At 39.3% G+C, this 26,015-nt stretch overlaps 2 protein-coding genes across 2 annotated transcripts; one reads left to right on the top strand and one right to left on the bottom strand.

Moving 5' to 3' along the window:
- Positions 1–1,635: 1,635 nt before the first annotated feature.
- On the bottom strand, positions 1,636–5,143 carry LOC311489430 (uncharacterized protein). The gene is made up of 2 exons (XM_084546504.1): positions 4,915–5,143; positions 1,636–2,910 (listed from the first exon to the last, which is right to left on the bottom strand). The coding sequence occupies exons 1-2, from the start codon at positions 5,084–5,086 to the stop codon at positions 1,880–1,882; spliced, it is 1,203 nt and encodes a 400-aa protein (XP_084402630.1). The 5' UTR covers positions 5,087–5,143; the 3' UTR covers positions 1,636–1,879.
- Positions 5,144–11,714: 6,571 nt separating this feature from the next.
- Positions 11,715–25,255, top strand: frrs1a (ferric-chelate reductase 1a). The gene is made up of 16 exons (XM_084547390.1): positions 11,715–11,944; positions 12,199–12,350; positions 12,483–12,577; positions 13,474–13,621; positions 13,705–13,824; positions 14,273–14,344; positions 14,453–14,551; positions 15,942–16,092; positions 17,946–18,059; positions 18,963–19,078; positions 19,182–19,268; positions 21,182–21,279; positions 21,681–21,739; positions 21,853–21,996; positions 22,086–22,132; positions 25,095–25,255. Exons 1-16 carry the CDS (start codon positions 11,740–11,742, stop codon positions 25,185–25,187), a joined length of 1,800 nt encoding a protein of 599 aa, XP_084403516.1. The 5' UTR covers positions 11,715–11,739; the 3' UTR covers positions 25,188–25,255.
- Positions 25,256–26,015: the final 760 nt, after the last annotated feature.

A 26,015-nucleotide genomic window follows, 5' to 3' on the forward strand; every position in this document is an offset into this window, starting at 1 on the left:
TAACTAAACACATCCTTATATGACCAGCATTCAGACTTCATCACTGATTTTTATCAACTGTAACTGCAAAGTAGCTCAGCCCTATATTCATATGTCCCACAGTACCATTCTTAAAACACATTCACACTAAACCATTCACCAGAGTTTAGGTTGAACGTCCTCTTTATGAGCCAATTTACTTATTATTCTCTCTTAAACTGAATTTCTGTTTTAACTCATTGTTATTATTATTTAAATACTGTAACAGCGGTTGTAATTCATTCATCTCCAACGAGCCGTTCGGATGCCTTTGTACTTCCAACAACTCACCACAGGATGGCGCTGCTTCTCTTTGATTCTTCATTTCAGCCAAAGGCAGAGACTATTCCATCAGTTTCAGTGTTGCTGCTCATTCTGTCAAAAGCCGTCCCTAACACACATACACCGATCAGAAACGTGAATAACAAACATCTGATGGCCCTGAATGAGTGAAAGTTGGACATTTAGACATTTTTAACCATGAGAGAATTGAGGGATGCCATTCAGTCTGGTGCTAACACCACCCCTGGCAGAGATGGACTATGATATGAACTTATCAAACACATAGATGACTTTGTTCTGGGAGACATATTGGCTTTGTTTAACCTAGTGTGGGCATAGGGTCATTTGCAAGGAGAATGGAAACAACCGCCGCCCAGTCTGAGGTGAAGAGCGCTCTGGAGCAGGTTTTTATCCAGGATGTCTCTGCACATTACTGTATCCATCTTTCCCTCAATCCTGACTAGTCTCCCAGTTCCTGCTACTGAAAAACATCCCCACAGCATGATGCTGCCACCACCATGCTTCACTGTAGGGATGGTATTAGCATGGTGATGAGCGGTGCCTGGTTTCCTCCAAACATGATGGCTGGTATTCTTCCATTTATGGATGATGGAGGCCATTGTGCTCATTGGGAACTTTAAAGCAGCAGAAATCTTTCTGTACCCTTCCCCAGATTTGTGCCTCAACACAATCCTGTCTCGGAGGTCTACAGACAGTTCCTTTGACTTCCTTCTTGGTTTGTGCTCTGACATGCACTGTCAACTGTGGGACCTTATATAGACACAGGGGTGTGCCTTTCCAAATCATGTTCAATCAACTGAATTTACCACAGATGGACTTAAATTAAGCTGTAGAAACATCTCAAGGATGATCAGTGGAAACAGGATGCACCTGAGCTCAATCTGAACTTCATGGCAAAGGCTGTGAATACTAATTTACATGGGATTTCTTAGTTTTGTATTTTTAACGAATGTGCAAAAATCTTTAAAAAATGTTCAGTTTCCAGTTTCACGATTTTCTAATAAAGAAAAATTTCCTGATATTACATTGAGCTTATATGGATCTCCTCTACTAAGAGTAAGGGGATTCAAATTCCTGGGAGTTTGGTTTGATGAGAAACTTATTTGGGCTGATCATGTAACTAAAATTGCACAGAAATGTGACAAGGTAATAGCCATAACTTATTATCTTCTCTCTGTCTTGTCTCTACATGATCACATGTTTACAGTTCTCTTCTCTCTGTATCATGCATGCCAATAGTTCCGCCCCGATGCGGACACACAGACACAAAAATTCAAAAATTGTTGAATGAACTGGAAAGAAAGACGTTCAATGCAGAGTTCAACAGTTTAAGTAATTGTACAGCGACAAAAGTACAGAGTTATTAGCAATTCTTTGGGCATTATGCATTTATATTATAGAGACCTCAGATTTCACAATTTAATATTTTGGTGACACATACACGTCAAAACCCAATGTTTACATGTTTTTTAAGCTTGGCTTTAGATGATTTGATCCCTATATGTTTCAGAACTGCACCTTCTTGCGTGTGTGTGGTAAATGGCCTTGTATTCACCTGCTACTGAGCCACGGTGGATGTATGAATCCTCATGTGCCTTTTCAACAATGTGAAACGAATAAATCTATCCCCACAGGTGTTACAGGTGTGGGGCTTCTCTCCTGTGTGAGATCTCATGTGGTACAGAAAAGAATCTCTATGCCTGAAACTTTTGCCACATATTTCGCAAGGATAAGGCCGCTCGTCTGTGTGAGTTCTCATGTGACTCTTCAGCTCTGATAAACGAATAAATCTTTTACCACAAGTGTTACAGATGTGAGGCTTCTCACCTTTATGGATAGCTGTATGGCCTTTAAGCGTTGATATGTACTTGAATCCTTTCCCGCAGGTTTGGCAAAGATACGGCTTCTCGCATGTGTGAGTCATCATGTGCAAATTTAAACTGCTACTTCGACTTAAACCTTTCCCACACGTTTTGCAAAAATGTAGCTTCTTATTTAAGTGGCTTCTCATGTGGCCAGTCAAATGACTATTTTGACTGAAGGTTTTACCACATGTTTCACAACAATATGGCCTCTCACCTGTGTGGGTTCTGTAATGTCTGTTCATTCGAAACTTATTCTTAAAGGCTTTTCCACAGACGTCACAGTTTACAGACTTTTTACCTGTGTCAGTGTTACCCCGACTCTCTGACATAGTAGAGTTGTCTACATTGTAACTGTGACTTGTGTCTCTGTGACATCTGTTCTTTGGATCCAGCTCTGCATGTCTAGTTGATCCTGAGTCTACATTCTTGCTTCCATCTTGATCTGGGCTCTCGGCTTCAAGGGAGTTGGGAGAGAGGATCTGGTGACTCTTTGGATCTGGTTCACTGTGCTCACTTTCCTCATCAGTAGGTTCCATAAAGGTATCAGTCTCCTGCCTCAGAACAAGCTGCTCTCCCTGCTGACTGCTGCAGAGTTCCTCCTGTTCCTCTTTAACATAAAGAGGCTCTGGTTCCTCCTGGCCCAGACTGGAGCTCTTCTCCTGGTTACAGAGCTGCTGGTCAGTGAGAACCTCCTCCTCTTTACATGCATGCTGCTGTGGGAGGTCTGGAGGGACAAGGAGACACAACAAAAAGGTTAGCAATGTGATGACACGAAAACTCATCTTCACACTTTTAGTCAGTGCTGATCACCACTGTCGCTGCTTCCAATGACAAACATCATCAGCATCAAGCATCACTTGGCTTTGATACAGTCAGTTCCATAAATATTGGGACATCGACACAATTCTAATCTTTTTGGCTCTATACACCACCACAATGGATTTGAAATGAAACGAACAAGATGTGCTTTAACTGCAGACTTTCAGCTTTAATTTGAGGGTATTTACATCCAAATCAGGTGAACGGTGTAGGAATTACAACAGTTTGTATATGTGCCTCCCACTTTTTAAGGGACCAAAAGTAATGGGACAAATTAACAATCATAAATCAAACTTTCACTTTTTAATACTTGGTTGCAAATCCTTTGCAGTCAATTACAGCCTGAAGTCTGGAACGCATAGACATCACCAGATGCTGGGTTTTATCCCTGGTGATGCTCTGCCAGGCCTCTACTGCAACTGTCTTCAGTTCCTGCTTGTTCTTGGGGCATTTTCCCTTCAGTTTTGTCTTCAGCAAGTGAAATGAATGCTCAGTCGGATTCAGGTCAGGTGATTGACTTGGCTATTGCATAACATTCCACTTTTTTGCCTTAAAAAACTCTTTGGTTGCTTTCACAGTATGCTTCGGGTCATTGTCCATCTGCACTGTGAAGTGCCGTCCAATGAGTTCTGAAGCATTTGGCTGACTATGAGCAGATAATATTGCCTGAAACACTTCAGAATCACATCATCAATAAATACAAGGGAACCAGTTCCATTGGCAGCCATACATGCCCACACCATGACACTACCACCACCATGCTTCACTGATGAGGTGGTATGCTTTGGATCATGAGCAGTTCCTTTCCTCCTCCATACTCTTCTCTTCCCATCACTCTGGTACAAGTTGATCTTTGTCTCATCTGTCCATAGGATGTTGTTCCAGAACTGTGAAGGCTTTTTTAGATGTTGTTTGGCAAACTCTAATCTGGCCTTCCTGTTTTCGAGGCTCACCAATGGTTTACATCTTGTGGTGAACCCTCTGTATTCACTCTGGTGAATTCTTCTCTTGATTGTTGACTTTGACACACATACACCTACCTCCTGGAGAGTGTTCTTGATTTGGCCAGCTGTTGTGAAGGGTGTTTTCTTCACCAGGGAAAGAATTCTTCGGTCATCCACCACAGTTGTTTTCCGTGGTCTTCCGGGTCTTTTGGTGTTGCTGAGCTCACCAGTGCGTTCTTTCTTTTTAAGAATGTTCCAAACAGTTGATTTGGCCACACCTAATGTTTTTGCATCTCTCTGATGGGTTTGTTTTGATTTTTCAGCCTAATGATGGCTTGCTTCACTGATAGTGACAGCTCTTTGGATCTCATATTGAGATTTGACAGCAACAGATTCCAAATGCAAATAGCACACTTTAAATGAACTCTAGACCTTTTATCTGCTCATTGTAAATGGGATAATGAGGGAATAACACACACCTGGCCATGGAACAGCTGAGCAGCCAATTGTCCCATTACTTTTGGTCCCTTAAAAAGTGGGAGGCACATGTACAAACTGTTGTAATTCCTACACCGTTCACCTGATTTGGATGTAAATACCATCAAATTAAAGCTGAAAGTCTGCAGTTAATGCACATCTTGTTCGTTTCATTTCAAATCCATTGTGGTGGTGTATAGAGCCAAAAAGATTAGAATTGTGTCGATGTCCCAATATTTATGGACCTGACTGTATGTCTGCCAGAGATCTGAAAATAAAAACATTTAAACTTCACCATATCCCATTCAAATAACACTGGCAGTTTGTGTCTGCTGCTGATTCATATCCAAACACAACAAACACATGGTCTACTGGCTCATTATCTTGTTGACTTTCCACCCGTGAAGCCTTCTAGTTGAGCCAGTTACCGCTGTCTCTTCTCCATACTGTGTGTTTCAGTTCATTCAGACCATTCTACCTGTACATACCTATCCTGTGTAACTTTATCTCGGGTATCCTGGTGATATCCAGCAGTCTGCGCTGACGATGGATCTCTTCCTCGTACTGGACCACAGTTCTTTCAACCACTCCGAATATTTCTTCAGCAGCAGCAGTTAGTCGCTCGATGATAAACTCTCTCAAACTCGGAACTGAAGACATTCTTACTTCGCCCGCTGAAATGCTTTTTCTGTGATAAACCGATACAACCGTCTTCAAGCTGAGTCCACACGCGTACAACCATAACGGTCTTCTTCTTCGTCTTGTTGTTTTATGGCGGTTGGAAAACGGCTTATGGTGCATTACCGCCACCTTCTGTCTGGAACGGAATGTTTTTAAATTCTGTTGCTTAGCCCAGTTTTTTCCAAATATTTGAAATCCAACACTTTTATAACAGTAAGAAATACAAGCAGTAATAAAAAGGTATTGCATTACTTCTGAACAAATTAACTCTCCTGCCCACAGAAAGGGAAGGAGTTTTATACTCTAACGCAGTGTTTTTCAACCAGTGTGCCGCGGCACACAAGTGTGCCGTGAGAGATCGTCAGGTGTGCCGTGGGAAAGTATCCAATTTCACCTAATCGGTCTAAAAAACATTTTTTGAAAACGAATTAACTATTACCTGCAAATAATATGCCATTGTCAAGTGTCTGTGTATATATATCTGTCTGTGTATATATATATATATATAAGACTTTTTTCTTTGTGTTTATTTGATTCCTATTGAAGACAATTTGACAAGAATGACTTTATATTGTTAATATAGGCTACAGAGTTTCGTTTTTTTTTTTTTAACATTTTCGGTTGATGGTGTTCCTTGTGATTTTTTTCAATGAAAAAAATGTACCTTGGCTCAAGAAAGGTTGAAAAACACTGCTCTAACGGACATCGGTAGGAAAGATGTCCTCTGGCATTCAGCCTTGGACCAGTAGTCCCAGCAGCTACCTCAGCGTGGTGGGCAGGGAGTGAGAAGCATACACCAAAGACTCCAGCTCCACTCCCAGGACAGAGCCAGCTTTCCTGATAAGCTTGTTGAGTCTGTTGGCATCAGCTGTGTTCACCTTGCTGCCCCAGCACACTATAGTGTAGGAGATGACGCTGGCTATCACCACGTGACAGAACATCTACAGTATGGTTCTCCAGACACTGAAGGCCCTGAGTCTCCAGAGAAAGGACAGATGACTCTGACCTTTCCCATGTGTTTAGTCCAGTCAAGTTGATTGTCTTAGTGGACTCCCAGATATTTGTTTTTGTCCACAATTTCCCCATCTGTATGATTTTTACACCTATGAAGTTTCTTTTTCACCAGCTTAATATTACTCCCTCGTCGTTCAGTCATCCTTTCCATGCTCCTTGTACTTTGTTAGCTCTCTGCCTCCATCTTCTGGATGTCTGTCTTTGGTTCTGCATCACTCTGATGATTTCAGCGTTGAAGTGTCTTTACCGCCACTGGTCATTTTCTTTTGTCTCTGAAGTTGCTGGCTATTTTGTGTCAACTAGTTGAACTCTCCATCTTGTGCTTGTTCCTGAAGCTTACAGAGTTTGGGAAGATTCATCTGGAAGTTTTAACCTGACGGGTTTAATTTATTTCAAGCAAACTGAGGATACAGTCCTGTACAACATGTAAATCAGTTTACTGAGCAAGCATACATACTCATACAAGGAGCCTGGTCTCTGTTTTAACCCATCCATTTGTACAAAGAGAAGTTCAGTTCAATTTTATTTATATAGCGTCAATTACAATACAAATCGTTTCAAGACGCTTCACAAAAACCCGGCCTGAAACCCCCAGAGCAAGCCTGAAGGCGACGGTGGCAAGGAAAAACTCCCTTTTAACAGGAAGAAACCTTGAGCAGAACCCAGCTCATATGGAGGGACCCATCTGCCTAAGGCCAGCCGGGTACAGACAGAAGAAAGAGAGAAGAGAACAGCAAGATAAACATACATCTGTCATAGATACACATATCTGACTAAAGCGTACATGTGGAATCGTATGATACAAACTGATGATGTTACATGACAGTTTGAAAATGTAAGAGGAATCATAGGCAGGTTGGAGAATTGTTCATTCAGGTAGGAGTGGAAAACTGCAGGATTCCATGAAGACTGGGCAGGCTGATGAGACCACGACAACAGATGTAGTATGGAGCTCCACAAGAAACGCACAACTCCAGGCCAGAGATACTCTCAGAAGTGAGTTCACTTGGAGCAGTGGAGCAATGCATCAGCATTATATTAACTACCTAAAATGACTGAAACCACCATCCTTGAAAAAAATGTGTTTTAGTGTTTTAGTTTGGTCCAAATCCCATCCACTAGGAGGTGGAGCTTATGACCTATACTGCGGCCAGACACCAGGGGGAGCTCTACTTGCTTTGGTTTCACCTTTAAGGAGCTGTTAAGTCCTCCATCTTTATACAGTCTATGGAGGGGTTAACAGTGACCAGGAGAAGTGGTGGAACATTCACCTTCAGCTGCAGACGATCTGACCAGTGTGATAGTGATTGGATATTCTGGTACCAGAAAAAAGAAAGAAATGAAGATGAAATTTGGATTGATTCTTGATATTAATAGATATAATGTTAGAGTTGCTTCAGGATACAATTGTCCCAGGAGGATGATTTGTCAGCAGTGAGTAGATGCGTGAGCTGAACATAAAGAATATAGAAGTTAATCATTGAGCCACCTACTTCTGCTCCTGTTGGAGGGATAATCCCCATGGTGAGAAATGGACCCCTGCCAACAGATGCCAGGCAGTATTTGTGATGGGGAGAGAGCATTAAACCACAGCCCATGTTCACATATATTTGTTTGACAAATCGTCTATTTATTTGACATCATACTAATTGTTGTTTTAGGCAGATATTTTAGCTGTTATATAAAAAGATTAAAACAAAGACATGTGTTTAAAAAGTTAAATAGAATTTACTTCAGTATAATTAATGATTTCAGACAAATGTTCCAGATGAAGATGAAGCGCCTCTGCTTGAGCTGCTGCTGGAATAAAGTCCATTCCTGCTTCAGTGTTAATGTGCTCTTAAAGAAAACACTCCCAGCAGAATTGTTGTTCAACACCTTTCAGAAAAGCAGATGTAAAGTGTGTGTTTGATTCTCAGCATGAGATAAAATGACTGGCTTATGTAATCAGAACCAGTTGATGTATTGACATGTCTGTCTCTAACCAGATGTAACATGCATTTGTGTCTTCCAGGCTGGATTACTGTTATTCATTACTGTCAGGTTGTCCAAATCACTCTCCAAAAAGCCTTCAGCTGATTCAAAATACTGCACTTACTAGCCTCTCTCCATTGGCTCACTGTAAATTTTAAATCCTCCTTTTTACCTACAAGGCCCTTAAAGACCTCTTTGTACCATATCATCGATCTCAAAGTGCAGGCCTACTTGTGGTTCCTAGAGTTTCAGTAGAATAGGAGGTAGAGCCTTCAGCTACTAGCTGCCTCTCCTGTGGAACCAACTCCCAGTTTGGATTTGGGAAGCAGACACTGCTTCTATTTTTACAGAGATTGTTACTATGACCACCTTGTCTTTGGCTCTGCAACTAAACTGTATGTAACAGGTTAGAACAAACATGTATTTTCATTCAGGTGTTTTATTTTGAATTCCTCACTTGAATTTCCCTCGGGATTAATAAAGTATCTATCTATCTATCTATCTATCTATCTATCTATCTATTGTATGAAAATATGTTTCAAGTCAGTTTCTGCTGCTTCAGGCTTTACACATTTCATCATTAGTAGAGGATATAGCACTTCATGCAGCCACTGTTGCATAAGAATAGATCAGTCATTTATGAAAGCATGTGTAAAACTCACTGAACAATGAAAGTTATTGTTTCTGCAAATATATGTGATGTTACAAACATCTCAGTAATTCTTTATGCATTTTAAATATCTTTATGATGTAACTCTCAATTAGATGAAAGCATTGATTATTTAATTTTATATAGTATAGTCTATCTGACAAAAACAAACTCACTCAAAATGGTATACAAGCATATTATTTATATCAAAGAAATAAATTTGTAAGTTCAGTGTTCTATATGTCATGACATGTACATGAAATTCTGATGAATAAACATTTTGCTTTTTACATAAAATGTATCTACAATAACAGAACATGTACTAAGATAAACTGTATGTATTGTATGAATTATTAAGTAAGATACTGTATAAGCAGCAAAGGACCTTGAGGGGAGACTGAGGGAAAAACATTCAAAAATACATACATCAATCAGATGTAAAAAAGATGATTACAACAAACCTCCAGGTGACAGCAAAGACCATCCATTTCCTTCCAGCCAAGTCCATAATTTTGAACACATTTACACATATTAAGTCCCTCTAACCTATGGACTTCTAATATACATAGTATACACTGATCAGGCATAACATTATGACCACCTTCCTAATATTGTGTGGGTCTCCCTTGTGCCTCCAAAACAGTTGTGACTCATCAGAGAATGGACATGGGTCTTCTGAGGGTGTCCTGTGGTGTCTGGTAACAGAATGTTGTTAGTGGGGGCCTTTGGGTCATATGGGTTGAGGGGAGGGGCCTCTGTGGATCATCCCACAGATACTTGATCAGTTTGGGATCTAGTGAATTTGGAGGCCAGGTCAACACCTTGTTGCTGTTCTTCATGTTCTTTGAGTTGTTCCTAAAGCGTTTTTGTGTGCGTGTCTGTGTCAGACTGCATCCTGCTGGGGATGGCTGCTGCCATCAAGGAGTGTTATTGCTATCGGGTGGGGGTGTCTGGTCTGGTCTAGGTGGGTGCTACATGTCTAAGTAACATGCACCTGAATGCCAGGTCCACAGGTTTTCCAGCAGAACATTGTTTTGTCACAAGATGGTCAAAGTTATTTACTTCTCCTGTCAGTGGTTTTAATGTTATGGCTGATCAGTGTATGTTACCTCTTGAAGTAAGTCTGATGTCTGATGAGTCTGATGAAGCTTCAGTGAGTGTTCAAGTCACATGTTACCTTATGTAATACAACATGACTATTTCCACTGCACTTTGTTCTGATTTGCCAGTTCTTTTCAACTTTTGGTGCTTCCATTTTTATTTATTTTCTTTTTTATTTATTTATATATTTATTTTTCAAATCTGCACATGTAAACACAAGTGAATTAAAATGAGTTCCACCTGTGTTTTTTTCTGCCCCAGAAGTCATATCTGTCCATTCCAAAAGTCCATCTATCAGGCTATAAAACTGCTGCAGCAGAACACTGTGCTACCTTTGAAACACACTCGAGCATACATACATAGACAGTTACTCATAGTCACACATAGTCATTCGCATATGTAGTGACTCTTATAAAGTATTCCACAGCTGAGACAGTTTTTCCTTCTTCTCAAGCAGAGAGGTGAGTACAACAACTACCGTATATTAAATGTTTTTTTGTGCAGAAGTAAACAGCTCATATGAGTTGGACATGAATGTTATGAGCTAGTTTTTACACAAGGTCCTCTGTTAGCCTGCAGGTTTCTTAACAAACTCAAAGCATTTTCATTACCAGTGTCTTGCAGAGATTTGGACAGAATAAAAAATCTACAGTTTATGGTTGATCATCTCTTTGGTTCTTCCTGCTTAGATACATTGTGACCTGGAAAACATGGAGGTGTCACTATATATTTGTCACTGAGCCAGGACACTTTCAAGAGAAGGGAAATAGTGCTTTTGAAGGAGGAAATATTGCCTAAGTCAGACTATTTGGTCAAACATATACATAAGTAATTCATTAGAAAATGCTAGAATGTTAGTTATGTATGTATATATGTATAAATACAGTATATATTGGTTTGATTTTAGTTGTATTCTATACTGTGCCTGTGTAACCCTTTTATTTCTCTCATATTGTACATATGATAACAAGTGAAAATATGAAACCAAGACAGGCTATACATTCTCTGTACATTTGCCCAAATGTCTAGAAGTATGCCACGTCAATGTTGTGAATCTAAACTTGCCTTCAGTGATGGAATATAACTATTTAGTCTGGCAGTGTGCTTACAGTAAATTGAATTTTAAGGTACTTACATGTTATCTTTCACTTTATGCTACTTTTTACTAGTCTACTCCATTTCACAGCCATAGGTAGGAGCTATTCTACAAGTGAAAATGTAAATAAAATGTTGTGATATATGTATTTATCGAAGGGTACAGAAGAAACCATCAATCCATAATAATGTCTAGTTGAACTAGTGTTTCGTGTAAAAATGCTACATATTTAATGACAAATTCAGCTTTGCTGAATTTCCTTTGAATTGTTTTTGAACATTGTGAAGGTTTCACTTTGGATTTCAATATTATAACCAACTGTTTAGTTATTAGTTAAATTATTTAATTGATTCTTATGAAAAGAAATACCCCCACCTCTCGCCCGATGACAGCTGGGATAGGCTCCAGCAACCCCCGCGACCCTTCACAGGCAGTTACAGAAGATGAATGAATAAATGAATGAAAAGAACTAATCAGTCATTAACAAATTACTAGTTGTGGCCATAGTTAAACTTCAGAGTCACTAACTCATTGTCATTAAGTAGATTTTCTCTCTCTCTTTAGGTAATTTAAGTAATTTCATTGCTTCTCTTTCACAATTTTTTACTTTTAACACGCAAAGGTCCTAAGAAAATCTTTTGAGTGAATGACTGGCTCCCTGATTTATACTTTGATGTTAAACAAGGAACAGAGAACTGCTCAATGGTTGATCCTTTAATACTTAGGTATGTTGGGGGCGTTTCTGTATTAACTCATTATCATGTTGAACCCTGCTGCAGCCTATATTTTATCCCATAGATGTGTCCTGTAGGCTCGTGCTGTCTCATCGTCTTCTCTGTCTTGGTGTGTTACTGGGTGCCCGCAAATTGCTATTCTAATGGCAAAGTCACACAGTCCTGCGACAGCATGAAACCCCAGCACCATGCCACTGGTCAAACCACCAAGAGCCCCTATCAGATAAATACCAACACCACCACGTTCAGTCCTGGAGATCACATCCAAGGTAATTAATGATAACTAATGTCCCTCAACTACACTTGTTAGTATAGTTTCAATTCAAACTATTCAAACACAGAGCTGCGATAAAGCTTTTAATCCGAAAAATATTGTTATACAGTCTTAAAGGAAATTATTCTCTTATTCTCTTATTTGCAAAAACAGTTCACTGTACATGAGAACTCCAAAGATTTATAACAAAATTGTTGTTAAAATTGATATATTTACCTTTTAATACTTATATTAAAACATTGTTTCTAGTCATCCTGACTGGAAAACTGTCTGGAACATATTTTGAGGGCTTCCTGCTACAGGCCAGAGATGCAGCCAATGAGAGCTCGGTATCTACGGTTGGCACCTTCACCTTGACTGATCCAAGCAGAACGCAGCTGCTCACCTGCAACCATCACCAGGTGTCACACAGATGCTCACAAAGACACAAAATAATCCTTTTAAAAAGTACAGAGCAAAAAAAAAAAAAAAAAAAAAAAGCAAATAGCTGCAATGAATTTGAAGTTTTTGTGTGTGTTCATGTGTGTGTCCAGGGTTCAGCAGTGAGCCACACAAGTGATGCCAAACTGGAAGAAGTGGTTGTCACCTGGAATTCTCCTCAAGACGCTCCGAAAGAGATTCAATTTTTGTGAGTTTATTTCACTCTCTGATGCTAATAATAAATCTAGCTGAATAGCAGCTACTCTTGCAAGAGGTTTACAACTTATTGAGGTGAGGTCCTGCCCTTTTTGAATGGAGCACCACTGGAAAATTTCAGAAAAAAACATGAACAGTGGTCAGTGACGAGAGAGTATCAAGGACCGTCCACCCATAAAAACAACCCAGTAGACTGTTTGTACTGGAAGCTTATTACAACCCACTGTACCATTTTATTGCTAATGTTTCTTGTAGGGGTCATGTGAGACAGCCACTGACAGCACCAGTCCTTTCAGTATATTTATGTTCATGTGACAGTAACCTCCAGTGGCCATAGTAATAAATTCAGGTGTGGTTTATGCAATTCAGGTGACATTGAAGAGCTACAAAGTCATTAGACTTTAATAAAGGAGACCTATGTTCATTTTCCATTTCAAACTGATTGGCAACATTCTCTTAATTACTATTTTTTTATTTAATTCATTCTTAACAGAGTACTAATTTAACCCAAACCATGGATTTTCTCTAAATCAAACAACACCTTCAGACTAGCATTGGTACATCGGGGTTGGTAGAACAGGTTGTTCACAAACCAGGAGATGGACCACATGCCCAAGTGTCCTTGAGCAAGACACTGAACCCCAAGTTGCTCTTGCCACTGGTGTGTGAATAACTGTGTGAATGAGAAGATGTGTCCCCGTGACTGAATTCAAAATTAATTGTAACTTTATTTATCCCCACTGTGGGGGGAAAAAAAGGGTTTGTTAATTTATCTTTCAACTGTGATGTTTTAACAGTTTTTCTGTGTCGTCTGTCGGTGACACTCATTTTGGATTTAGCATTGCAAAGTGTCACAAAGTGTGTCTGTCTATGTGTTTATTTTCCCAGTGTGACTGTAGTTAAGCACTATAATATATTTTGGGTAAAGCAACCTGGACCAATCATCTATCAGCATGGCTTTACTCCCCGTCCACCTCAGTCCACCACAGCACCGACTACAGTACAAACGACCACACCCTCTCTCTTGCCTGGACCTGTGAGTGTTAGAAAATATGAACCACCGACTGTGACAGTGGTTCTCCTAAAGTGACTAACAATCATCTGATCTTGCACCTTTAGTTCACGTCTGACGGTTGCGGCCTATCGAAGTCATGCCTGCTGGACCCTCCAGGCTGTGATCCAGGCATAGATCCTCACTGCTTCTTCCTGTCCATGTCTACAGAGGGACCAAACAAAATGGTTTGATTGTTTAATTATTAGTCTGATTGCCCTGTTAATTAAAGGGACAAGACAAGAGTCAAGATTTAAAATGGGAGAGTAAAAACAGACCATACATTGAAATTCTTACTTTGCAAGTCCTTACTAGCATCAAATAAAAAATATGAAACCGACAAAGAACTAATATATATATATATATATATATATATAAAAGCAAGATGCAAGATAAATCTGTTTAATTAAATGCTAAAAAATACTTCCTGAAACTCGTCTCAGCACAATGCATTTTAACATGAACATTCAGTCTGAGGCAGTGTGCAGTTCTAGGTAAAATGCTAGGTTATGTGACTCAGGTGAAGGTTAAGCTTTCACTCTCAGAGTACTATAATAATAAAATATGATATCCAGTAATGTCAAAAACCAGAGTGGACTATATGACAAGACTGATATGTGTCACTATTCTCTGTAGTCTGCAGTATTCGAGATGAGTGGGCCACAAGAGGGATACATGGCCTTTGCTCTGTCATGGGACACATGGATGGTAAGCTTACTGGCACTTCAGTGTGACATAATATTCCACATCAACTATACAGTGCAAGCTCCTGCAACAGTGTGTGCTTAGTATTTATTCACGTGTTTGTGTTTCTAGGGCAATGATGATGTCTATATGTGTGTAAAAGACGGGAACAAGGTGTCAGTGAGTGCTGCCTTTGTCAGTGGAAGAACACACCCTGAGAAGCAATCGCAGGTAACAAATCAAAACACATTACAATATGCATTTTAAAGGAATTGTTCAAAATATTGCTATCTCTCATTTCAAGGAGGAGAAGATGAATAGCCAGGACATGGTTAAAATGCGTTTACTGTGCAGTCTGTCTGAATCTGACCTAGAAAAAAAAAATATCTAGGCGAATGGTGGGCCTGTTCAGACCTTGCACTAAGACCCGATCTGGGCTATCCAGTTGTAAGTGGCCAGCTTTAGGTACATGTGTTCAGACCTGGCATTAACATGCGTCTCCAGATCTGATCCCAGTTTTGGGCCCTGTATACAAATAAGCCCCTGTTGTCTCTAATGGATCTCTACCACTGCTCCAGAACCGAGAACAGCACTGTTTTATGTGTTTGTGTCAAGACTTTGGCCCCATGTTAAGTTATTTATTGATCTCCATCCTGGCGTTAGTTAAACCTACACAAAACTCAGTTTATAACTCCAACGCTGGAAGTTCCCATACTCGGAACCTCCGGTAATAAAGGTAAATAAAGGCAACAGTGATTGAGGAAATAGAAACGTACCCACACACAGCTCCTCGTACCTCAACATGATCACATCAGTAATTAACACAGAATGTACTTATGTACTCATATTAAATACTTTCATTCATAAATTCTTTGTTAGATGTATGTATTTTTTAGTTAGTTAACAGCTAAAAGGACAGAATATTTTAAAAGGCTGTTGAGTATAGGTGGTCTTTAATGTAACTCAGGACACATTGCGTTCACACTACCACAGGAATGTGGACACATGCCAACACATGTGACCCAGACCACCTCCACATGTGGTCAGAGACTGGATCTCTCCAATGTGATCCCAATGCATCCTGAGGGTGTTCACACCTGTCTTTTACATGATCAGATCACCCAGATCGAATCTTGATGCAAGGCCTGAACATAGAGAGCAGAACCCCGCCTATAGCCTAGCTAGCTGTAAACCCAGATGAACAACCTAGGAAACGGCCTTAGCAACAAAGACTACAGAGAGGATTAACTGATGTCAGTTCAGTGGAGAATTAGAGGAGCCATACACCAGATGTACACATTGATTTGGATGGATTAAAAGCTGAGAAAGAGTTTCCCGATGAGGCATCAACAGTGGAAATCAAATAAAAAATGTAATCTAAAAAAATAATACTGACTGTGATTCAATGCCTGTTTAAAACAAAAGCTGTGCTCCCTGATCATGTCTGGCAACCAGTCCTATACATGAAGACATGCTGCAAGATCCCCCATGTTTTCAGTCTTTGTATTAAACTAGGCTCGTCTCATTAAAAGTCCACCTCTGTAATTGAGGCACAAATTTAATAGCGACACACATGACAAAGAAGATGTTATTTCCCTTCCTTCTCTCTGTGTGTTTGCAGACTGGTCTCTCGTCAGTGTCATGGCGACTGTCAGATGGATTGATCCAGTGTAAGTTCAGTCGACCAGTCAAACTGAACAGCAAGGACCCAGCCCGCTTTGACTTGGACCAAGAGTACTTTGTGTTTCTGGCCAGTGGACACGCTGAGTATGGTAAGAGAGTGTATTGTATGCACACTTATGTTTCCTTGGAAACTTTAAAACTGCTGACCGCGGCAGTCATACCTGTGTCTTATCTGTTAAACTACAATTTTCCTCTGTTAAAGTTTGTGTGATCAGCAACATGTCTCGGAACAGGTGTCTGTTTTATTCAGGCAACAGGATGCCATTAAGATAAGATGAGATAGTCCTTCATTTTATCCCACAGTGGGGATACAGCTTTACTCACTGTTGTTTTGTTGCTTATTCAGGGTTATTTACATCCTGGTTTATAGGGAACTTGAATTAAGTTATATGTGAATATATAACACATTAAGAACTTGCACTTCCTGCTGTATTATATAAAGAGCAATGTCTGAAAATGTTGCAGTTTATCTTGAACCTCAAGTAAAACGTGTGTGTGACATGTATTCCACACATGTGATGGTTATGGATTTGTGTTCCTGCTACTTTACTGGTTACCCCCAAACTAACAGAGAGATGGAGCAGGGACCCCCTACTATAAAACTGTGTTTTATACTAAACTGGGCCTAGTGCCATGTATAAACGTACCTTGTTATTGTGTATTCAGTACTAATATATTCAAGTAATACACAGGCTCATATATTCATGTTTTTATTTTATACATGTGCATGGTACAGAGAGTAGGGTGCCCATGCTACTGCCATTTATTAACATACCTTGTCAGCTGATACCAATGCCAATACAGTTTTAACAACATTTGTCAATTGCATGATAATCAACCATATAAGCTATTCAAATTGAAATGTGTATTTTAAACATCCATGTGTAAATGAAGATTAGTGATGATGTATAAGTGCCACTGCCATGCATAAACACACCCGTTATCTTGCATCGCTTGTGCTTGTGAAGTTTTTTGGTTGAGTTACAAAATGATCTCTTTTGGCTCATGACAGTGTTCATACTCTTGGCATAATAATCTACTGGGCTCAGAAGTTGGCTGTTGTGTATAGGAGCTGCTGTGTTTCAGCCAGGAATATCTTGAAAATGATTGCACAAGGATTCATGAGTGAAATAAATGTCTTGTTCTTTGGGGTATCTTCTTTTCAAATATTGCAGCATGAGTCCTTGAGTGTGGAATCTTAGCACCTCTTCAGACCTTGCATTAAGATCAGATCTGGGCAATCCGATCGCAAGTGGCCCGTGTAAAAGACAGGTGTGAACACCTACAGGACACACGTGGAGATGGTCTGGGTCGCATGTGTCCGACTTCCTTTGATAGTGTGAACGCAATGCGTCCTGGGTCACATTAAAGACCTCTTACTCAACAGGGGTGCTCCTGTGTCAGAGGAATCTTGCCTCATTATTCTCATAATAAGTGCCTTTTAAAATATTCTGTCGTGATAGCTGTTAACTAACTGAGTACTCGAGTGTGATTCTGTCATCAAATAATGTATCAGCATGAGGTTAATTATTGATGAGGTTATGTTGAATAAGGAGCTGTGTGTGATTAAGTTATGTATTTCCTCAATCACCGGTGTCCTTATTTATCTTTATAACCGGAGATTACGGTGTACACAGGAACTTCCAGGGTTGGAGTTATAATCTGAGTTTTGTGCAGGTCTAACTGACGTCAGGACGGAGATCAATAAAGTCATGATGCACACACATAAAACAGCGGTTCCGGAGCAGTGGTAAAAATCCACTGGGGGAATAAAAAATACATGAAAAAGCGCCTAATCAACCAAAACTTTAACGATCGCCCTGGAGTTCCTTCGGACCCCTGGTTGGGGACCTCTGATATACATTATTAAATAAGTGATTATTACTGACATTAATACTCTTTTGGGATTTTTAAAAGCAGCATTTTTATCTCTCTCCTGCAGGTAACATAAGGAGACACAGTCGCCAACCATTAATCTCCACTCACAAAAAACGTATCACTGGCCCTCCTGAAGTCCTCAGAGGCTCCCACGGACCATTGATTATGAAAATGCATGGTGAGTAGAGCTCTTACTTTTTACAGTTAGGTTGCAGACTGTACAGTCTAAGAGCCAACAACTGGACCCAAAAGCGGGACCTTGTTAGACAGAGTTTATTGTTAAGAGAGTCAGTTGTGTGGTAAAGAGATAGCTGGAGAAATGAACTTGAACTGAACTCCCAGGGCAGCATTGCAGGCAGGAGACAGAGTTTGGCTTGTGTGTGAGCATCAGCTGCTTGTGGCTGACTGGATTATCAGGACTGGCTGCAGGTGAGCTGAAGCATGAGGGATAAGGTTAATGGAGCTGAAGACTGACAGAGGAAAAGTCATTGAGCTGAGAGAGTGTCACAATGGTGAGCTGAGCAGGAGAGTGGGTGTGACAGGCAAAGGTAGCAAGACCAAGCATGATGGGGCACAGTGTGGAAAACAATGTATTAATCACATATACTAGTATTTCCAGGGACAGTAAAACTTATGAAAGAGTTGTCCCTAGCCTTAGTACCACATTGGCAAACTGAACAATCTAGTAAAGAATCGAGCGTCAAGCCGGGGTATGAATACTGCCAGAGCTTGATGAGTGGAGTATTCTCAGATGTGCAGGTGGATTGACTAGAGAGACACAAAAACACAGACAGAACAAACAAGGAACCAACAACAGGAAACACAAAGGGAAGGAAAAACCTAGTAGAGACAACAGGAGTGCAGAGAATGCAGACCCAGGACCATGACTGTTATGTGGCCTTACTTATTCGATTCCTCTTTACATTATCTACCTCTGTCTGTCTACACAATGTCTAAAAATGTATAATTATAGTGTTAGAATAACCCAGCAAGCAAGTAATATCAGTCAGCCCACTTGTTTTGTGCTTTCCAGTTTATCTAGTGAAGCTCAGTAACTGCTGAATCCTCTCTCCTCGTCCAGGTGCACTAATGCTGTTAGCTTGGATGCTAACAGGAAGTGTTGGTATGTTCATTGCCAGCTTCTATAAACCTGACTGGCCAAATCAGACTCTGCTTGGCCAGAGAGTCTGGTTCCAGGTGGATATGCATGCAAACACACATTAACACACGCACACAATTTAAGCAAAAGTAGTAGCAGTGCAATTATATATTGTGTGTGTATGTGTGCCTTTCTGTGTAGGTTCATCGAGGCCTGATGATAGTAACTGTGACTCTGACCATGGTAGCCTTTTGCCTCCCATTTTTTTACAGGAAAGGTTGGAGCAAGGTAGGGCACACACACATGCACACACACACACATCAAAATACGAGCAGCTCAGGGAAATAAGACGACTAGTCAGAACATAAGGCTCCTGTAACTCAAAGTTCATTTTGTTTCATAAAATAGGAAAATGCTTCTTGTTGCTTAAATTATGGCAGTCATAAAATCACACTCATCTGGGCATTTTGAATTTCTTTTTTTCTTTTTTTTCTTTTTCTTTTTAAATATTACAGTTTTTTCCAATTGCTTAAACACAATTTTGCAAACTAGGCTGGTTTTTATCAAAATACTAACACAATTCACCAAACCACTCACCCAAACTGCAAAATACCTCATATATCCCTCAAAATGAAGCACTTCAACCAAAATCAAACTTTTGCACCAGATGGCACACACTTTTTTTGTCTTGACACATTTTTGTCTAACCAACTACACACTGTTGGGCATAATGAAAAGCACTCTCATCTTTAGTATGCTTTGCCATAGTGCTAACATAGTTCAAACTGTAGAGAATTCTTCAGATTGTTCACATGCACAGAAATATTTGCAGATACACACACGTGCTATTGAAATATTTTTATTTTTTATTTTTCACCAAAGTCAGTGCAACATATGCACAGAAGATATATTTACATTGGAGTGAACTAAAATATGCTCACAACACAGTAAGCTGAAAAATACAATGTGCAGAAAAAAATGTGCAGATAAAAATAAATAAATAAATAAATAAATAAAGAGGAAAGCAAAATAATTAGACAGCATCTTGCCGGACAGCTGGGTCTGACCACAACGCCTCGTCAACATCGCACTCTCAACCTCCCTCTTCCTCTTCCTCTCTCAGCAATGTCTTCCATTGTTGTTGTAAAAGAAAAAAAGATGCTCACCTGTGGTCTTTTATTGCTTACTTCCTGATTGAAGTGTTAACAATTATATAACACCTATTTGGCCAGGTAGCACATATAGTGGCCAATGAGCTCATATAGTGCGTCATTTTAAATGGCAGTGTTTTGAAATCGCAAACATGTGACTTTATGTCAGATTGTTGTGTCTTATGCAGAGAACTGCGTTCAGTTAACCTTAAAAAGTGCCATTTCGAATTGCATAATGTGTGTAAAGCAGAAAATGTGTTTAAAGTTTTGGAGATTTGAGATGAGGTTTTGCTCCCTGTGTGTCAGTTTAAATATTTGTGCTATCCATGTCATTTTAGTGTGTTAGCAAATGGAAAAAACTGTATTACAAAGCCAGCAAAATGTCAGTGAAGGTTCTCAGTCATCCAGGTCATGGTATATCCAAAAAAGGCAACTGGCCTGGTAGAGTCAAAGCCAGCAAAAATATTGGCACCATAAGTATAATGGAAGAGCTGATTTTAGAACCTGTGTCCTTACCAGGAGTGAATTCCAAAGTGAATGTTTTTGGGTAAACCAATTTTAATTCCCTTCTCTCTAAACGTCCTAAATAAAATAAATGTTATATTTTAACAAATAAAATGTGAGTTGAATCTGTCTGAAGTTTAGGTAAACTTTAAAACTTGCCATTAGTCATCAAGCTGAGAAATCCAAGTAGAAACCATTTAAAAACCTTAAAATTGCAATTGATGTGCATATAGTGTAGTTGTTTAGTTTAAATAGTGAGGAATTGTGTAGCAAGATGAAATGAGTTTTCTTCAGTGGATAATGTAACCTAATTAGTTGTTTTAACTCATAGTATCAAGTTGAAACAAGAAATGATCATTAGTTAAAACTAAAAACAGAGGTTGAGTTTACTCTCATTTCAGTTTTACCGACTTGAAATGTATTGCAGTGAAGTGACTTTTGAAATGAAATGTAAGACTTACAGTGTTTATTCATTAGAAGGCCTTGTTTGAACCAGGAAACAGTTATTGCTGCACTAATTGTTCCTGTGTGTGTTTTGGTGTGCAGCATGCAGGTGTCCATCCCTATCTAGGCTGCTGTGTTCTGGTTCTGTCTTTGATTCAGCCAATAGCAGCAGTATTCAGACCACCACCTGACTCTCACAGGTAACATTATTTACATTTACTGCACTTTGTGAGGAATAATTACAGCAAAAAAACAAACAAAAAAAAAACTTTACATTTCCTAACGAGCATTCGTATGGTATCAAGACAGTCCTCAAAATACGGATCTCAGTTATTCTGTAAGTTCAGTTGTTTATGGAGATCTTTGACTACACCAAAACACCTCAATAACGAAATACAGCTTTGTCTGTTTATCAGTACGTTTCGTTCTGAGAAATGCCTGCACTACAGCACTGATGCGTCAGTTAATCGCCATGTAAAATGTAAATCTATTATACACACGCGGTGTGTATAATAGATTTTTTAAATATCTGTGTTTACTTGTGTCAGTCGCTACAGTTGCATTACTGTACATTAATGTGATCATTGGTACCTCTGTCCAGGAGATTTATCTTTAACTGGGCTCACTGGGGAGTTGGCTATATGATTGAGATCCTGGCAGGTAGGTCTGCTCAGACACATTCCCTAATATAAAGAACTGGACTTTTCCCAGCACTACACATAAAATCATTAAATCAAATCATCAAATTTATATCCTGTTTTTTTTTTGCTCAGTGGCAGCAATGTTCCTTGGGATGCAACAGTCATCATTACGTTTACCCCTTCCATGGGGAACACATGTTATGATTGGATATGTGGTATGGCTGGCCTTATTCAGGTTCCTCCTTCTGATGCACAAGCACTTTTACAAAAGAAAAGGTATGAAGCAGATTGCCCTTTGTGTAATATACTTGGAAACTTTTATTTTGAATTGGATGCATAATAACTGGTATCTGTTTGATATGAAGCATTGGAGTCAGATGAGGTGGGAATTCTTTCCGAGCAGATTCACCAGGTATGTACATACAAGCCCTATCTCATTTCCAAGTACGTTTTTATTTTTCTTGTGTCGTCTTAGAACCAAGCTAAAATCAATCATTTTGTAACTGATAGCATTAATAATGTATCACATTGTATCACAACCTAAGATTTGCGTCATTCAGTTCTGAAAATGTCAGCAAATGCACCATAACTTGTGCACTTAGACCTTCCAAGTTATGAGATTGTAAATCCCACAACAGGTGGTTGTTCATGTGCACAGTAATCATGACCCCATTTAAAGGTAGCCTTAGTACTCTGCATTTCCATGAGATGTCAAATCAAGTCTTTTATCAGTGTGAGCTTTGCAACACATAGTATGCAAAGCTCTAACTCATGACTTTGAACTTAAGAGTCACAGTCACTAACTAAATTGGCAATTAGGACAACCACGTTCTTCCCCAGCTGTTGCCATGAACAGCTCAGGAAGTCTCAGGTGACTGCACTTCAGCATAACTATAAATAACCTCACACAAACTCATTAACTCAGTGGTACACTGTACTAGCTTTACTACTACTACTCTTTCGACCATGATGCATGTGAGATGAAACCAGCAAATACACCTGTGGTCCTCGGTGCACTGATTATTTAAATAAAACTTAATGTAATATTGTACACCAAAGTGCATTTTATTTTCATTTCCATACACCGAGGCACAACATTAAAACCACTGACTGGGAAAGTAAATAACACTGACCATTGTGCATCCAAAACCACATGTTTTGGATGCACAAGGGAGACCTACACGATATTAGGAAGGTGGTCATAATGTTATGCCTGATGAGTGCATATGTTGGCATCTGTTATACAGCAAATGTTATATAGTATGACTCTCAAACAATATCCTTAAAAAATTCACAAAGTATGCCAAATGTTTAAAATGCAATGGCCACTAGTATGTTATCAGCTTGCCTGAATAAAGACACAACAGACACAGTTTATGATTATTTTATGTTTTGCTCTGCCATTGATAGAAAATAAATGCAGAAATCCAGAACCAGTCAAAATTTTGCACACATCTGCCTCTGTAAGGGGCTTCCTTCGTTTAGTATTTGCACAAATGGAATTATGTAGTGGGAAACGCAGTGAAAACAAAACAAAATACAGAATGTTAATATTTTATATTCCTCAGCTGTGCACAGGGCTCGACAGTGCGAGCACCTCGTCGCAAATGCGAGTAAAAATAGTTCAGGGCGAATTGTGAAATGCAATTAGTAGCACGTGTGCGACTACCGAATTTTACCGTTCAATAGCCTAAATGTTTTATAATGTGTTGTTGACGTTTGGAGGTTGTGGCCGGTTGTGCACTTGAATGCAGCCTCAGCTGAAAAAAACAAAAACAAACGTGATTTACACGTAGTGAGCGTGCTTGCCGACGTGCTGCGGAAGGCCGTTAAAGGCAGAGGGAGTATCTATGGCAGGGGTGCTCAATGCGTCGATCGCGATCGACCGGTAGTGCGGGTAGATCGCGTGCCATTGAAATTTTAGTCTAAAACATTCATCCGTTGCAACTCCAAAACAAACAGGAAGACAAACGTTCATCTTTACTTATTTTTACTTTATATTTGCAACATACCCTCAGTTCAGCGGCATAAATCCACAGCCACGCACAACTTCAACAATAATCAACAATCAAGACTACCGTCTTTCTTAAAGAGACGGCGCTATTTTTCTAAAGGTGCAGTGCACCAATTTTTCTTGACAAAAATAAAAGCAAAGATGGATAGAGCTTTTAACACTGTAGCAACAATTAATATGACAATTAATGTGAAAGTACAGGTTTAATGCTGACTGGCAGAAAACATTCCCGTGGCTCCTTTACGAAAACGAATTAATGTAAGTAGCTACTGCAAAGCACAGAAGCAAGCAGCTGGAAAGCCTGTTTATGTCACAGGCAATGCGAACTTCAAACGAGATAATTTAGTGAAACACAGTAAATCGCATAGGCATTGTGAACCCTGCCTGCTGTATGAATGTTCTATGTTATAACACAGGCCAAATAAGCTTAAGTCTGTACAGTATTATTCTCTGCACTTTTTGGAGAATTTTGCTTGCTGTTTTGATACTGTTTCAGTTGCACTGTGCACATTTGCACCTATAAATAACTGACAATACATGAGTTGTTGCAGTATTATTCTCTCTGCACTAAAACTTAAAAAGCTATGAATTTAATTGTTTTGCTTACAAATGCCTCCTCGTTGACTTCATATCACTTTATTAAAGAAAAACACATTATTTGGTAACTTTTCATCATGCCCCTAAAATTATTTGTGTGCTACTAGATTTTTCAATTTAGTAGCACACGTGCTACTTGGGAAAATGCTAAGCGTCAAGCCCTGGCTGTGCACGCTATTATCACTATCACAACCATCTTCATGAGGTCATCACCTGAACGGTTGTCAGTTTTCTGGTGAGACTGCAGTTTGTTTTTTAACAGGACAGTCAGCCAAAGCAGTCAACCTGCATTGTGCATGATGGGAAGTCCTCATGAGTGATCTCATGAAGCTGGTTGAGAGAATGAAAAGTGTATAAAGCTATTATCATAGCAAAAGGATGCTACTTTGAACAAACTAACTAAGGTGTAGTGCATAATTCTAAATATTTCATAGCTTTAATGTTTTAAATTCTATTTCAGTAAAAATAAGAAAAAACCCTGAAAGAACATGTTTGAGTAGTTCTGTACTTTTCTACTCAATGCACATCTACCCCCAAAGCCTCAGTACACATTGGCAGAGGAAGAACACCTTCAAATATACTAAGTGATGTGCAGAATTTGAATAGGAATATGACTTGGACTCTGACTGAGAGCATTTTCCAAGAACATGACCAGACAAAAATGCTGATTGAGACAGGTTTCATAACTGCAGTGAGAAATGTTTATGTGGAATGGTTCAGAGATCTTTAGATGGCGCTTCCTAATTTTCTCTTTCCTTTTCAGGGGTCTTTCATAAAGTCTATCATCTTGGCTGCCTTGGCTTTGGGAAACTCTGGCTTCTTAATTGCTTTGCTGTTTTCTATTGGTGAAATTTGACTTTTAATGGCAAACAATTTAAATAAACATGACATACTGAAAGGTGACTTTTCTAATGGAAAGTTTGGACTAGTGTTCCGAGTTTTTAATTAAACAATCTGATCTATGTTAACCTTTGTTTCTCTTTTTGTTCATATTGAGTATTTTGGTACTGAGTACGTTTTACATTGATTTGCAGTATTATGCTATTTTCAGTGATTATTAATGTTTCATAGCAGCACTTCTATGCCCTCGTTGAATTATTCATTAAAGAAAACACTGGAATAAGCAAAAGAGTGGACCACTGATGTTTCTTTCATTTGATGATCTTTTAATTTTAGGGTAGCCGGGATACATTATTCAGAATGTAAGAAACAACAGCACTGCCCATTCATGCCTACGTATATACTTTTCAGAATCCATCTAAACCACAGGACATCACAAGGATGTTCTGGATCGAATTTATTGATTAGGGAATTGCAACAAACTCTACAGATCAAATAACATGACACTTTGAATCAATGACCCGTTCAAGGGAGATAAAACATTTACTCTGACAGTGCTCGTACTTATACGAAGTGTGACACTTAGATAAATCAGTCCATCCCTCCATTTCTCGAAGTCCAGACATTCAAGTTTTGAGCGACTTTTTTGCTCTCCTCTTTGGTTAAATCAAGTTGAACTCCTTGGTTACCCAATTCAAATGAAATTATCTTTCCAGGATGTTCTGGGACTATCTGTACCACCTCAGCTGTCACTGTACTTCAGTTTAAAAGAAAGAATCCACATTTAGAGTGTCGTTGCTAAAATAGATTTGCGTATTATCCGCATAAAGATAAAAACTGATGC

This window comes from Chelon labrosus, assembly GCF_963514085.1.
Source record: "Chelon labrosus genome assembly, chromosome: 6".
Taxonomy (NCBI): Eukaryota; Metazoa; Chordata; class Actinopteri; order Mugiliformes; family Mugilidae; genus Chelon; species Chelon labrosus.

Coding starts and splice junctions, on each gene's coding strand:
- LOC311489430 (XM_084546504.1), bottom strand. CDS start 5,086: ATGTCTTCAGTTCCGAGTTTGAGAGAGTTTATCATCGAGCGACTAACT. Junction 2,911..4,914: donor GATAAAGTTACACAGGATAG/GTATGTACAGGT, acceptor TTGTCCCTCCAG/ACCTCCCACAGCAGCATGCA.
- frrs1a (XM_084547390.1), top strand. CDS start 11,740: ATGTGTCCTGTAGGCTCGTGCTGTCTCATCGTCTTCTCTGTCTTGGTG. Junction 13,825..14,272: donor CAGAGGGACCAAACAAAATG/GTTTGATTGTTT, acceptor TATTCTCTGTAG/TCTGCAGTATTCGAGATGAG. Junction 22,133..25,094: donor TTTCCGAGCAGATTCACCAG/GTATGTACATAC, acceptor TTTCCTTTTCAG/GGGTCTTTCATAAAGTCTAT.